At 55.4% G+C, this 14,612-nt stretch overlaps 1 protein-coding gene across 1 annotated transcript in view; it reads left to right on the forward strand.

The window, feature by feature from the left end:
* The window catches only part of LOC122387525 (pleckstrin homology-like domain family B member 1), a 67,656-nt gene that overhangs the window by 51,342 nt on the left and 1,702 nt on the right, over window positions 1-14,612 (forward strand). The window contains exons 10-18 of the mRNA XM_043377789.1: window positions 196-339; window positions 927-1,039; window positions 2,280-2,391; window positions 2,672-2,791; window positions 3,096-3,206; window positions 4,861-4,930; window positions 12,559-12,721; window positions 13,746-14,052; window positions 14,406-14,484. Of these exons, the coding sequence (XP_043233724.1) occupies window positions 196-339; window positions 927-1,039; window positions 2,280-2,391; window positions 2,672-2,791; window positions 3,096-3,206; window positions 4,861-4,930; window positions 12,559-12,721; window positions 13,746-14,052; window positions 14,406-14,484 (1,219 nt within the window). The remainder of the gene's footprint in view (window positions 1-195; window positions 340-926; window positions 1,040-2,279; window positions 2,392-2,671; window positions 2,792-3,095; window positions 3,207-4,860; window positions 4,931-12,558; window positions 12,722-13,745; window positions 14,053-14,405; window positions 14,485-14,612) is intronic.

Consider the following 14,612-nt stretch of genomic DNA (forward strand, 5'->3'; position numbering starts at 1 on the left):
ATTGACCGATTTACCTTTTCGATCTACGTGGACAAGTGACCCTTGTTTGACGCATGTGATGGTATTTTGACCTCTGTGACTTAGTTTATCTGTGACCCCGTTGCTCTAGGCAGCCGTTGACTCAAATTGACTCCATTGTGATCCTTTTCTGACATCCCTGTGACCTCTCGCTGACCCCGTGACCTCTCTACACAGCTGGCGGCGCGGATCGTGGCTGCCGAGGCGGAGCTGGAGCGGCTGGAGCTACTCAGTGAAAAGTTCCGCGGTACCACCGACGAGGAGACCGAGCTGCTCGAGAAACTCAAATACCAACATGAACTCGTCGAACAGGAGCGGAAGGTACGGACAACAACGCTTATTCGCCCGCACTTAGTCTGTTGGACAACGACGCTTACAGGCGCTTATTGGATAGGCCGTATGGTGATCAGACGCTCGTGTGTATATGAGTGGCGTTGAGATATGTTTCCCTGAAATATGCTGTGCCATGGCGGTGCCTCACCAGTCCCATAAATATTGTTGTTGCGGTCGTTGCTGTTTCACTATGTAAAATATGAGTGTTCTACCTGCCTAAAAAAAGGAAGAGAACAGAAGAGTTCGAAACCTTTCAGTTCAGTTTGTGATGTTTATCGGAGGTTTCATCGCCGGGAGGAATGCTTATTGAAACAGTCACTACGGAGTAGTTTGAGTCAGCTGTCTCGCTTTGATCCGCCGCGAGCAGATAGCAATGGCTGAAACGTCTGACGCACCCTCCAAAATATTTACACCCGGCCCGAGACGGACGATCGGACGGACAGTTACGAGGTGTCGCGCGACATACTTCGCTTCGTCTACATATGACAGCTGCGCACTTCGCCCATGTAATCTGTTAGGTATGTTTTGGATGGTCCCAATCCTCTGTTCTAACGCCGGCTGTTGACTTTCTGCAGGCGCACGAGGACCAGGAGTTCCACCACATGGAGGATCAGGTCGGCTGGGAGACGGAGAAGGAGGAATCACTGCGGGTCATCCACCAGCTGGAGCGGCGGATCGCCAACACACGGTACGGGTCGCATCGAGTTAGGGCCGGGGATTCGAATGGGAGACCTCAGTTCCACTAAATGAGATGGGTATAGCTGGGTTGATCAGGGATGTTCGCCATAATAGTGCTCACAGACGAACACTTAGTCGTTTCCTCGTCCAATTCAGGTCATCCCCGTAATAACTGGCCATCCTTGCCATCGCCTAACACCGGCCCAGCTCGGTCCGTCATTGGCCGTCTCCCAGCTGACGTCACGATGACGTCAGCAGTGGCCGTCTGAGCCGCGCCGGGGACGGTGTTTACCTCGCCCTATCTCAGCCGGCGGCACCTCGAGACGCCCCTAGCTGTCGGCAGTGTACCCCACACCACGGCCAACAACAGCAAACGGAACCTGGGGCCAGGGTCACGGCGGGGCTGTGGAGCCGAGGTGACTGCGATGGGGTCCATCGCTACCCAACGGACGGTGGACGCCGACACCAAGCGGAGAGGTTAATTAGGCGCGGCGACCGGCCGAGCGAGAGCGATGAACGATGTGGTGTCGGGCTGCCAACGGTGTGACACGCTGCCACACGATGTGACGTGACAGATGTGACGCGAGACTGACACATGTGACGCGAGTCGACGTGACGAGGTGGCTGTATGAATGACGGGCCGGTGATGAGCCGAGGTGGCGCGCAGCAGGGTGCGGTCGGCTGGGAGCCTGGATCACGGCCAGACGGGGTGACGGTGCTGCAGCTGGGCCCCGTCTGTCTCGGTGGCGCTCCCATTTGTTGTCTGTTCCGCCCCCGCCCCCTGAATAGACCCCGACGCTGCGACGCCCATGGCCAAGGCACTGTCACCGAGCTTAGCATGGGTGGATGTCCGCGTGTCATTTATTCCCTGTCAACCTGATATGTGCCTTGGCGGCTAAGTAATTTCTCTCAAAATGTGTTAGCTGGATCGCCTAGTGGCATTTCTTGCGCTTTATGAATTTTGCATGCCATAGTTCGGGATCATAGAGCTGATTGTTTTGGGAGCTGATAGGTGATTTTAATTTGTTTGCCGTCCACGCGGAGGCTTGAAAGCGAACCGATAGCATCGATTTAGTCGTGCCCAACCTTCCTCAAGTTACCCTCGATGCGCCCTGTGCAATTTGTCATTCCCGTTACTTCGTGTGCTCCTCATAGGGTCCGTTTAACTGACTCAGCTGCCTATGATTGTTCTGAGTCTAAGCTGAAATCAGTACATGAGTGTCCTGACGCTGTGTTTCGCTCCGTTGCAGTGCCGAGATGGAGTCTGTCCGGGAGCAGCAGCGCCGGCTGATCGAGTCTATCCGGTCCGACACAGAGGCCATGGAGCGACAGCGACGGGAGATCGTCAAACAAATGTGTCAGGTCAGTGGCGTGTTTTGCTAGAGGCAACTAGGGACAGTTTGGTCACCGGTGGGAAATCGCCAAACAAATGTGTCAGGTGGGTACCGTGCTCTGCTAGAAGCTAATGTTTTCTCAACTGGGGACCGTTTGGTCAGCGGCGGGAGATCGTCCAACAATTGTGCCAGATCACCACTGCGCACTGCTGGCAGAGATTAACCACTTGATCCCCCGACCGTTTGGTCACCTGCAATACCCGGCGTGTCTGACTCCGTTCCCTGACGGCGTGGTGTATCTCCAACAGGAGCGGGACCGGCTGCGGAAGACGCAGCGCCGCCTCAGCAGCCTGTCCCAGTCCGGTGTTGACGAGGCGGCCGACGACCCCGGGCTGGACGAGCCCGAACAGAACTCGGACCAGGAGGAGGTGAGAGGGGGTTGAGACGCTCGGAGCGGCGGAGCTGGGGGTGCTCGAGGTGACCCGAATCTGCAGCACGTAATGGGAGGGTGTTGTCAAAGAAGAGCGCTTAACGGGACTGGAGATTGGTTCCAATCATTGTGTTCTACTGAGGCATAACATTGTATGCCAATTATTTCTACATGGGGGCCGAAAAAAATATGCTTGTATGGTATGTACAGGAAGCGAACAACGAGCCTACAGGCTGCGAACAGCTGATGAAACCTTCCCATACAAGCTTTGCGCACTCATCTAATCCACCTTACGTTCGCAGTTCTCCAGTAACGAGTACATCGAGTCGCGGCTGGCGCAGCTGCACATGCTGGGGAAGTCGCGGGACGACCTGCAGCGGATACAGAACGTCACGGCCAGCTCACCCATGCAGGTGAGACGCGGGGGACGCGGACCGGTGGCGGTGGTTCTGGGAGAGGGAGAGTGGTGGTCACTGCGACATCTGGGTGGTGTGTGGTGAACTAGGGTTGAGGTGTCGTGTCGGTAGGGGATTCGGAGCTGACCAGTGTTACTGCCCTTGGCAGCACGTTGAGCAGATGGAAGCAGTTGAAATTATAAGAAAGAAGTGTCGTATTTAATACTTTTTAGAGCAATGTTTAAATAGTCATTTGCTTAAAGTATAGATGCGACTGCGTCCCACTTATTTTTTGTGGAGTCATAAAGACATTGAAGGTTAGGTCAGGCGCATGTCATGAGCGTTCTACCTATCATACGTCATATAGATGTGAGAGGATGCCTTCTGGAAGTTTAGGGTGATACATGCATTGTTCTTGGACTTAACATTACTAAAAACGAGAAACAAATGCATGTCATACTCATGTCTATAATAAAACTGGAATTTCCCGGACAACCCGGAGGACGCAAAGCGATAGTCAAATATTTGTTTTCTGCCCAGCCTCGGATGGTTTGCGGACCTGGTTAGCGGCTACGTAGCACAATGCCACATCCGTGTGGTCGGGACAAAACTTACCGCCAATGAACCAGCCTTGACTGGCAAAATCCCAACTCTAGAATCTCCGGATTAAGTCCACTAAACCTCAGCAGCTATTCTCCCCGACATCTTCTGCAAACAGGCTACAATCAACTGCGCAGGCGCGGCTACAGCCATTAATAACACGGACAAACAGTAGTGCTGACAGCGCGGTGCGCCGCCCTGCTCGGTGTGTGCTCGTGCCGCGACCGTGACGTGTGTTTTGTGGGTGGGACGCCCCCGGTAGGCTGTGTGGTCGCGTCGGGTGGCTACTGGCTGAGAGTCCCGGGCAGTGGGAGTCGGTGGTGGTTGCGGGACCGGGGACACTTTAGGGATGGTTTAGAAAGGTAGGACGAGTATAGTAGTACGAAGTCGCGTGCATATACGTCATTAGCCATCTTTAGGGGAGGGGTGGGTGCATTAGTGGCTTTTCTTATTTTCTTGGAGTTGCCCATACGGTTACAAAATCATTACTGGAGTGAGGCCCATTCGTCAGAACTTATGAACGATGAGACTGCTCGTTTATTTGCTAACCTGCTATCGATGCTTGCGAATTTGTTTGGCTCCGTAATTAGCTGCTAATTGTACTGTGGTCGGTGAAAGGGATATCGCTTGTTGCGTAGTGAACCCATTGAACAGGAACCTAAGGAAAGGTTAAAACAATTGTCTTTTGAACAAGTCAGCTTCGCGCCCTTATATAGAAATTGTGAAAGCATACAACGGGTTGTAAGTCAGTGATGTTATTTTTTACAAGTATTTGGCCTTGATGCCTCGTTTCTTGCCTATTATTTGTCACTTTCCCTGTCGAATGAGCCATGGCAATCATTGGATATCGGTCTTGTTGCCTTTTAGCGCATGTCTTTGGAACTCTTCGCTGAACTGATCCCTGAAACGCTGTATTCTTACACACTCATTTAAGCGTGCATTAGTAGCGCAGCGATCAGCGAAGTCAAACGATGGTCCTTCAGAACTCGCCTAATGTATCCGAATCTCCAAGCTGTTGCCGTCCAAGCACGTTGCCGTCCCCAGCCTGAAGTGTTTCTCTTCTTTTCTCCAGGTGGACAACCGTTCATCGACCACTCTGCGGGAGATCGAGCGGAACCGGCACGTGCTACTGGCCAAACAAGGTCAGTCCGCGGGCGAGCCCGCTGGGGGAGGGAGGGGGAGGACTCTCAATGTCCCTTGTCAGAGGTCCTTTTCTGTGTGCAGTGTGGAGTGGATGATGATGTCTGTTGAGTTGATCTTTGTCTACCTTGGAACGGCATTGCTGTGGCGTCATTGTCACACATCGCTTATTTCCAGACAGTAATTTTGCATAGATGGTTGGAATTAATGTGTTTCTCTAGTTGAACGGGTAGGGATGCCCGTTTCTTGTATCGTTAATCATGCTGAGGGGCTTACGTTGATTTCTTTGGCCCCTGGCTGCGAATGTTGGTTCACATTGGCGCTACTGCTGCTCGTAATCTGAGCTTCTCGCCTCCCTCCGTGCACCGAGAGCAGAGCACGACGTGAACACATATTTAGCGTTCAGCTAAGCAACGGGCGTGTTCTCCGCTCCTATGCACAAGCCTCTTCGTAATGTGAAAACGATTGTTCGCTGTGTGGGTTGTCCCATTTTGATTGCCATTATCGTGTTTCCCTGAGGCTTACCGGCACCATGTCGCCTTTTGGCGTCTGCCGGCTTTCGCCCATCCCGTTAGTTTGCACACATCCTCCTGTTTTGTTTGGCCGATTGTGGGATAGCCCCAGCTTATGCCAATATCTCAGCCTTACTGAACCACCGGTTTCCTTAAAAGTGATGCAAATATCACGGTCATCGTATGAATGGACCATAGACGATGTGTGTGGGCGTCTTTGGCACCTCATTAATCTCCATGTCTCATATATGCGTCATCTTTATGCTAATGATTTGTAAAACATCCAAAGAATGCCAATCCATGCGTCCTCGCCAGTGTCGGAAACAAACGGGCCTTTGCCGCTCCACCGTCACTGGAGCGCGTTTCTATGACCGGCGTCTGTCGACGGCTGAGAGAGGGCCGTTTATTCGGGAGCCCGCTGTTCTGACCGGCATCCAGGCGAGGCTAACAAGCTTCGCTGACGGACGGGGCCAGCCGCCGTGGATGACGGAGACGGGCAGAGACACAAGGGGTCGGACGTGGGGGAGGGTGGCAGGGTCAAGGTCAGGGGCACGGCGTGGCCGGCTGAGTGACATGGGACAGGTGATGAGGGACACGGGAGCGGGCGATGTATCAGGTAGCTGAAGAAAGAGGGAGAAAAGAGAGTGAGTGAGTGAGAGAGAGAGGGAGAGAGAGAGAGAGACGGATTATAGTGGTGACGTGTTACAGGTATGCGGTGTTTGAATCTGTCAGACAGCGGCGCGACAGTTGAGACCGATGGGTCCGGGGTGCTATATTTATAGCTGTTGGCATGACAGGGTCAGGGCTGAGACACCGAGCGGGTCATCCCGTCTGTGACGGAGCCCGCCTGTCTGCTCTGGCTCACAGTCGGTCAGAGGCGGAACTGAACGTTAGCGGTCACCGGCCACTATGTGCCACCCTCCTCAACCCCGGGAAGTGACCGCACAGATGGGCGCAAATTGGCCGAATCAACACTGCCGCGCCGACGGGACCTCGAGCAGACATGGCTGGTCAGCTGTTGCCAAGTGGGTGGTCGTCCGCGCGCTGAGCCTCCCGACCGGAACCTATCAGCTGCTCCTGGAAATTCTGCGAGATTGTGGCCAGCTTCACACCTCGAGTCGGGATCGGATTTAGCGTCTATTTGTTGTTACGGCTGGCGGCTGCCATGGCTGTGGCGGCGCCGGCGGCGGCGGCATCTCGTTGGCTGGCCCGACTCGCCTATCGGTTATCACCAAAAATAAACAGGGTTTGTGAAACCGCCGCGGGGCGCTGACCAGGTCGGCAGGGCGGTGCGATGGACGGGCGGTGAGCGGTGAACTTGGGCGGTGGGCGGTGGAGCGGTGAGGCGGCGGACTCGGTCGGTGCTTTACGACGGCCGGCGTGGCGGTGCCAGCTGGCTGATCCGACCCGACCCGCCTGCTGCCCGACCCGCAGTGTCACCGGGCCGGCCGGCAGGTCGGACGGCCGCTGCGGGACCGTGAAGCCTTCGCTGTGGTCGACAAGTGTTAGTGTCACCCTGTGGGAGCACATGTGTGGACAGTTGTGGTGGACCCGTGAACAGTTGAGGTGCCGTCTATAGCTGCATAGCCGTGAATGTTCTGGGAGTTGCATGTGTTCTGCAATCGCGAATACCGTGGAGCCGTGGAGGTTTGTCGACCTGCGGACGACGCGGAGCCGCGGGAAGTCTTGCTGTGTGAAGGTCACCGTCCGCACAGAGGCAGCTCTCAGTGAGTCCGGGCTGCACAGTGCACAGTGCACACACGCGGCCGCGCGGCCAGCCGACAGCGTGCTCGCCAGGTGGGCGGAGGTGCGCGCCGCCCCCGCCCCCGCCCCCGCCCGCCGCTGGGGCTGACTCGCCAGTACGGTGCAGCTCGGAGAGCGGTGGTTTGTGTGTGACCGACCCCCGACCGACCGTGGAGACCTGCGGCCACAGTCCCGTGGGACTGTCTCCACCAGCCGACCGCCGCGCCTACCCCCGGTCGTGACGAGTGGCTTAGAAAGCGGAGAGACGTCTGAGAAGAACGGTGTGACAGAGTCCGATTCCGTGACGAGAGGAAGTGGGCTTGTCTGTCTTCTCTCAGTCGCCGGTCGTACTTTCAGCCGGGCAGAGCCCGTCACTTTCTCGGATAACTGGCTAGTCGCTTGAGGCTATCATCTGTGTCGCTGTGCGCTGGTGTCCTCATTCACGCTTATGCGTACGCCTGATACGCGATCCATTCTGCTGCCGCGGTGCCTGTTGTGTCGGTCCGACGCGTGAGGTCCGGCGAACGGGGCGTGGCCGGCTGGCCGGTCTGGAGCGGTCGCTCGCCGCTCGTGCTCGCCGCTGTGGTCCGGCCGAGGAGCGAGCAGTGTTTGCTCGACGGGGCGGCGGCCGGCAGTCGGCCACGGAACGGTCCGGCGGCGGCGCGACGGGGAGGTGCTCAGGTGTTCGGAGCGTGACGTGAGCCGGGACCGTCGGACACGATTTCTGACTGACATCGCGGGTCCCCGCCGTCTCAGCCTCAGCCTGCAGGAACTACCTGTCTGACCGGTGCTCTTCTAAAGTGACGGGCTGAGTGGTGATAGCTGTGAAAACTCCAGTGGATCTCGAGGAGAGACTGTTGAGAGACCTCGTGACTGGTGTTGCACCGAGGGAGTTAGTACCCCGGGAGTCGCGATGTCTCCTTGTTGGAATGGACTGTGCGGCTGGGCGCGGTCGGCCCGCTGTAAGCCGGGCATGAAGACGTATACGGTGACAGCTCGCCAGCCCGACGCGGCACCAGGTGAGAAAGGTGAGATGACCGTATGAGGTGAGAGAGGCTAGGTGAGGTGAGTTGACCGGTGAGAGGTGAGATGACGTTCCCAGGTGAGATAGGTGAAGTGAGGCTAGTGTCACGGGTACGGGGTAGCCAGCTAGTACAGACGGCCGTTGTTGGGTGGACTTTGGACGGCCTCGCCCATGCGCTCAGGTAGCCCGGCCTTGGCTGGGGTGGCGAGCTCTTTCCTCCTGACAGAGCTGGGAGCTGTGCAAGAGCTAGCGAGCTGTCGGTCGAGCTGAGGGAGCTGCGGGTGCTGCCACCCCCGCAGCCGTGGCAGCTCTCTGGTCTAGCGTGTGCCGGAGACATGCCGCTGGGCGGAGGCCAAACGAGGATTGATTGCGATTGGCTGCGACACGGCATTCTTGTTTTGATTTATGCTGTTGTTACTGAAACACAGTTATGACACAGTTTTAAAAATGATTCGGTGGTGCACTTTATTACCTCGCAAATATGAACATTTTGCCCTTGCTGTAGCTATGTGACTTGGTGACAACATCTATGTCAAACATACATATATTTCACCTAACTTAATCAAACTGGCTAATGCTCTGTTCCATTAATTCACGTACCTTTTAATCCGTTCTCGGGATGAGTTAATCTCGCTGCATCTCACTGCATTTCGCCTCTCCATCTCATGTGCCGTATGTCCAGTCATGACCATTGTTCTCTGGCGTGTTCTGAGTCGTGCCTGACCGTGCTCAGTGCCGTGCCTGGCCGCACCCCTGCAACCCAGCAGTCCATTGTCACATTGTTCCCGTCCAGCCGGCCGGTGGACCTGTACCGCTATATCCTTCCTCGATCTGCGACCGCCACATGGAACAGGAAAGCCCGGCCGGGTGTGGTATGAGGTGTTGTAGGAGGAAATTCAGCAAAGTGCTGTTGTGTGAACGGTGGGGAAGGTAGGGCTGAAGGTGGTGGTGCGTGTGCTTGGCGCGAGTCAGCCTGCGTTGGGAATATTCTAGTCCCAGACTCTCTCCTATCAACTATCATTGACTAGATTTGTACGATGTCAAAGCCCACACGCCATGGTCCACCCAGTGCTGTGGTGGCATACCGGCGCCAGTGTTGTGCCCCCCCCCCCTCCCCGGGCTGGATGACGTCAGTCATTTCTCATTTTACTCCTGCTCGGCTAGTGCCGTTTAGAGCACTGTAACAGAAGAAATTCGAGCGACATTGTTCGGATCAGTGATGCTGCTGATAACAGCAGGCAGTGCTAGTCGGTATGTTTCGTTCGCGGCTGAGGCGGCAGACTGATGTATCCGAGCTGTGTACGAGGCTTAGCCGAGCGCCGCCTGGTTGGTGACAACGTGATTAACACTTAAAAAATGTCGAGGCGGCTGAATTTTTATCTGTCTGCAAGGCAATGTCGTAATCAGAACAAAGGAGTGTTTGTCATAAGATCGGAGCAGGGTATTGCCGAGATTCGAGGTCACGTCGGGGGTTGGAATCCTGCACGGACAAGTGGTTGATGTGGCCGACTGAGTATAGTCGGGGAGGGTGAGTTATAGCGGCCCTCGTAAGTCTCAATCGGCTGTCCTCGAATGAGCAGTCTTCTGCAGGCGTTTTCAGCCTCCAGCACTGACAGTTGGGTGATTCCAATGATTTACGGCACCTTACTTTGTGACGGGAGGTGAAAGAGTTGGAAGTCGACTGTGAACAACAACTTCGTCTCGCAAAAAGGCACATATTTCACCGCATTCGGTCACACGCTTAGGCCTTTTATCAAACCTTAGCACCTCAATAAATGGCTTAGATCCGTCTATGTTGCCGACTGACGTTATCAAAGCTGACTGGCTGGGTGTCGACACCAGGCTGCCACAGAACAGCGGTCTCCGTCGCCTGGCAGGTAGGTGGTTGTCCTCACTCCTGGCTCTCGACGTCAGTAGCCCAAACGGAGCTAAGCATTTCCTTGCATTGTCTCGTAGTCATATGTCCGCTACAATTGCTCATTGTGTGAGGAGCTGTGATGAATGCTGGTAGATTTATGCTGATGTTTGACTGCATTCAGTGCGTCTTGTCAGTGTCTACAGCCGCACCTGTCGCATATCTCGTTCTTTGTCGCCTCGTTCTTGACAGTGCCTCCGGACCGGTGGAAATTGGGTGTCGCCAGGTCTACCCTCTCCCAGGCTCGCTCCCGTGTAGCGTTCTCCAGTCATGTGCCGCCCACCTGCACCCTACTGCCGGCCGTGCGCGGGTCCACTGCGGGCGGGGGCGGCTCCGTGCCGCTGCGTTAATCCGCCGGCTGAGACGGCCGCCCCCGCCCCCGCCGAGAGAGCAGCGGGCGGCGGCCACGACTGCCGGTAAACACGCTGCCGCCCGGGTCGGACGGTACGTGAGGTGATTGAAGATGGGGTTGAGATCGGGTGGCACCGGCAGGGTAATCGGCCGGAGATGAACCGGGCCGTGCGCCGCGGCCGAGCCGCCCGCCGGCGTTGTGACTGGATGGTATGCGCTGGGAGCTGTTGGTTTCAGGCTCACCCGATCTTTGTGGTAGTATAACCGCTTCAGTTTGTTGTGTTTCGGTAGTTAGCTACGGAGTGTGACGACGCCGACGGCCAAATATCATTCACCACTCGCTAAATGTTTGAGCGACGTACAAATAGGCTAACGGTTTTAGAGTTTCTACGTTCAGCGTTGGATCTCATCATCTCACTCGGCTTTCTAAAGATAGGCATCTTCTTTGATATCAAAAGCTATCTCGCACCATGCTGGCTTTAATATTTTCTTTTTGCTTCATTTCTGAGGCGTGGCGATGCGGCTCTGCAGGGGTCAAAATGAGGTTTTCCTAATTAGGTCGAATATCTCGATTGGCTCGCTGAAAGTTGTAATGAAAAACAAGTTTTATGTTGGTTCGGTTTTCTTTCCTATTAGTCCCTTCAGACGACAACTTATATGGTATTTTAAAAAGTTTGGAATGCCTTCGCGCATGGCTTCTTGTGGCCATGAAACTTGGGCCTCCCTCCCAGGTATAGCTCATATCGCGGTCATTCAGCATGCGGGGCCTGTCACGAACCACTAATTTAATTACCACCCCGGCTCGACCTCCGTCCTCCGCCAATCACAGTCTGTTTTAGTTGTGACGTCAGATCCGTTCTGTTCCGCCGCGGTGCGTCGTGTCGTATTGGTCACCGTGCATGGTGGGCTCGTGACCAGTCGGTCGCACAGACTCCCCCAGACTGGCTGGGTGGAATCTATCGTGGTGCGGTGGGTCAAAGAAAGGCTGAGATCAGTGGTGAGAAGTGAGCTTATTCCGTGAAGCGGGTTTGGCTGACAATCTCGACAGCGCGTGCTTTGCAATAGTTGCTCATGTCGCCATCCCAAATTGAAGATTTTGATTCCTGATGTCTTCGTGTCGCCTGGTGTTGTTAACGTTTCCTCTGTTTTTGGTGCGAAACTGAAGGAGCGGCTATTTTGAAGCGTACAGATACAATCTTTTCGCTGATGCCTGCGGTAACTAGCGCAGTTCTGCTGTCTGCTAAGAAGAATGATGCTTTGAAGTCACCGCAGTGTTATAAATTATCACTTCAAAGGGAGTCTGGCCGCCTGCTCCGCAGCTTTTTACAGCTGTGTGTAACTTAGCGCATATTTGTGGCCAGATGTGGTTGGCGAACTACCGTTCTTGTTTGTTGAACGGTAGTAGCTGTGGTTTGTCGGTAGGATTTGCCCGAACCGCTTCGGCGAAGGACCCGTCAGGTCGGTCTGGGAAATTTATCCTTTCTTCTCTATTGCAATTTTTAATCGGTCTGCTATGCCCAGACCCAAACCCTTTCCAGCTGATCTTGGTTCGGGACGTCTGCAGATTGAATGTGCATCGAGTCACTGAGCTAACACGTCTCATATATCCAATGTTACGTCCCCTCCGCGCTGTCTGTCAGAACTAAGGCCGCCCCGCCCTGGCAGCGGTGTGACAGTCGACTTGACAGTCCTGTGACAGTCGCCCTGTCTGCCGTGTGACAGTCGCCCTGTCCGCTGACAGACGAGTGTCCCTGAGCGTGTGACACTGCCGTGTCGACCCCGTTGTGTCAGCTGACAGCTGGGTGACCGAGCACCACCACCTGTCACTACAGGGAGCGCGTGTCTCGGCTGCTCAGGGCGGCCAGCGGGACTGTGATCGCCGGGTAGATTGTGTGATGTGATTGCTAGATAGATAAACTTTGATTGCGTCCACTTGACGCACTCCTGTTCGACAATCAACTCGCTTCTTGTCCTTGATCAACTCGCTTGATTTGTGTATACTGTGTGGGTTGTTTTGTTGTTGGTCACTCGTTGCGGCACAGTCCGCACTGTGCTGACCGGCTGCGTGCTCCTCCTCTCCGGCAGGTACTCAGGTGATTGAGGACGAGCGGCGGCGTGTGGAGGAGCTGAAGCGGCGCGTTCAGGACGAGGTTACGGCCCAGTGGGAGGAACAGAGGCGCCAGCAGCACTCGGCCCAGTCACCGACCCCGGAGACGGCGGGGGAGCCGGCGCCGCCCACCGCGCCACGGTCAGTGTACTGGGGGAGCCGTGGTGTGGTTGTATGGGGTCTGCCATTGTCACTGTTAGGGGCGACACCTGTCGGTGGTCCGCAAGGGGGCGTGGTGGAGGACTTGTTTCGCCCACGACTGGTGTAGTTCAGAAGCTTGATACCTACTGAAGTATAGAACCTTTTATTGAAGTTTAGAATCTGTAGTCCACTGCGACAGCGAAGCTGCTCAGGTGGCATCGAATAGAACTAATGTGTGCATCATTGTCATTGGACATGGGAAAGCGCACTGGCTCAGCGTCAGGTAGATCTTTGTATGAGACAGGGATGCGGAGCCGTGGAAATTTCAGACGGCTCCGACTCCGGCTCCGGCTCCGGAGAAAAAAATCGGCTCCGGCTCCGGCTCCGGCTCCGGGTGAAATGTCATGGCGGCTCCGGCTCCGGCTCCGGCTCCGAGTAAAATGATCCGGCTCCGGCGGCTCCGGCTCCGGCGGCTCCGGCTCCGGCTTCTACTAAGTACACCCCCTATGCGATCAATTAAATACGGGTGGAAGAAAAAAGGCGATGGGATTGGTGCACGTTGCTACTGTATTTGTATAACAAGGCTATTTTGAATACCACATTGTTTTACGCCTTGTAGGTGGTGGCAGCATTGCTTTGAATGCGAGGCGAGGTGTAACCGTGTATGCGAACACTGAAGGTAGAGAACACTGACCAAGACCTCGACGGTCCCTACTGTCAAACCGAACTAGGTAAATAATTGTTTCCTCTAAAGAAAAGGAGCCGGAGTCGCCCCCTTTTTTGACGGCTCCGGCTCCGGCTCCGGCTCCGGGCTACATTGTTTCACGGCTCCGGCTCCGGCTCCGGCTCCGGGCAAAATATGCCGGCTCCGGCGGCTCCGGCTCCGGCTCCGGCTCCGGCTCCGCATCCCTGAATACGGTCTCTTAGAGGTCTGGAACAACGCATGAAGTAGCAATAGATGTTCGATAGGTTAGTGCTGCCGTATGCAGCTCGTTCGCTCATTTGCGCTTTTTCTATTTTCCAGCGTCACCAACGGTCACAGCTCTCACGAAGAGGCACCTCGGAGCCCCGCATCCGGCGACCGGTCACCGCCAATCAGCGACGGCGGCCGCGAGCTGCAGCCAATCAGCGAGGACGGCCAGCCGCCGCGACCAATGAGCGGCGAGAACGGCCGCCAGCAGCGGCCAATGAGCGGCGAGGACGGCCGCCAGCAGCCAATGAGCGACGAGGAGGACGAGCCGCGCTCTCCGCGGCCCGTCTCGGACGCCTCGTCCGTGTTTGACGGCGTAGAGGAGCCGCCGGTTCGGCGGCGCAGCAAAGTATCCGTGCCGGTAAGCGCGGGGAGAAGCGGGATGGAATGGGATAGCATGAAAAAAGATTTGGCGTGACCCACGATTGATGAAATGGAACGACGACAAATAGAACGAAATGTTATCGGTTGCGTTGAAAGAAAGAGTGTTTGAAGCTCCTAAACTCGTTGATTTACTTCATTAGAAATAATCATTGTTAAACATGCTCCCTTACATGTTGCAAATTTTCTTTTTGGCAAGCTAGACTTTTGATTCTGAGGTTTTCGTTAGTGTCACGCATTCTCGCATCGCTTGCTACTTCATTTCGCCGTTGTGCCACATGCTGCTTCACCGCGATGACTTGTCTAACTTTGCGTGATTCTGTATGTCCACAGCCCCAGCAGCGGCCACTGACGCGGTACCTGCCCATCACCAACCAGCAGTTTGATCTGCGGCAACACATCGAGTCGGCAGGTACGCGACCGGTGGGACCGAGTGGCTCTACTCACTACTGCCGGGCGCTCACTCGCTCGCCTGATCACCTACCGGAAATAAGAGGGATAGGTTTGACCATTACTGGCTCATGGACCATTACTGGCTCA

This window comes from Amphibalanus amphitrite, unplaced genomic scaffold (genome assembly GCF_019059575.1).
Source record: "Amphibalanus amphitrite isolate SeventyFive unplaced genomic scaffold, NRLGWU_Aamphi_draft 000288F_arrow, whole genome shotgun sequence".
In the NCBI taxonomy this organism is placed as follows: domain Eukaryota; kingdom Metazoa; phylum Arthropoda; class Thecostraca; order Balanomorpha; family Balanidae; genus Amphibalanus; species Amphibalanus amphitrite.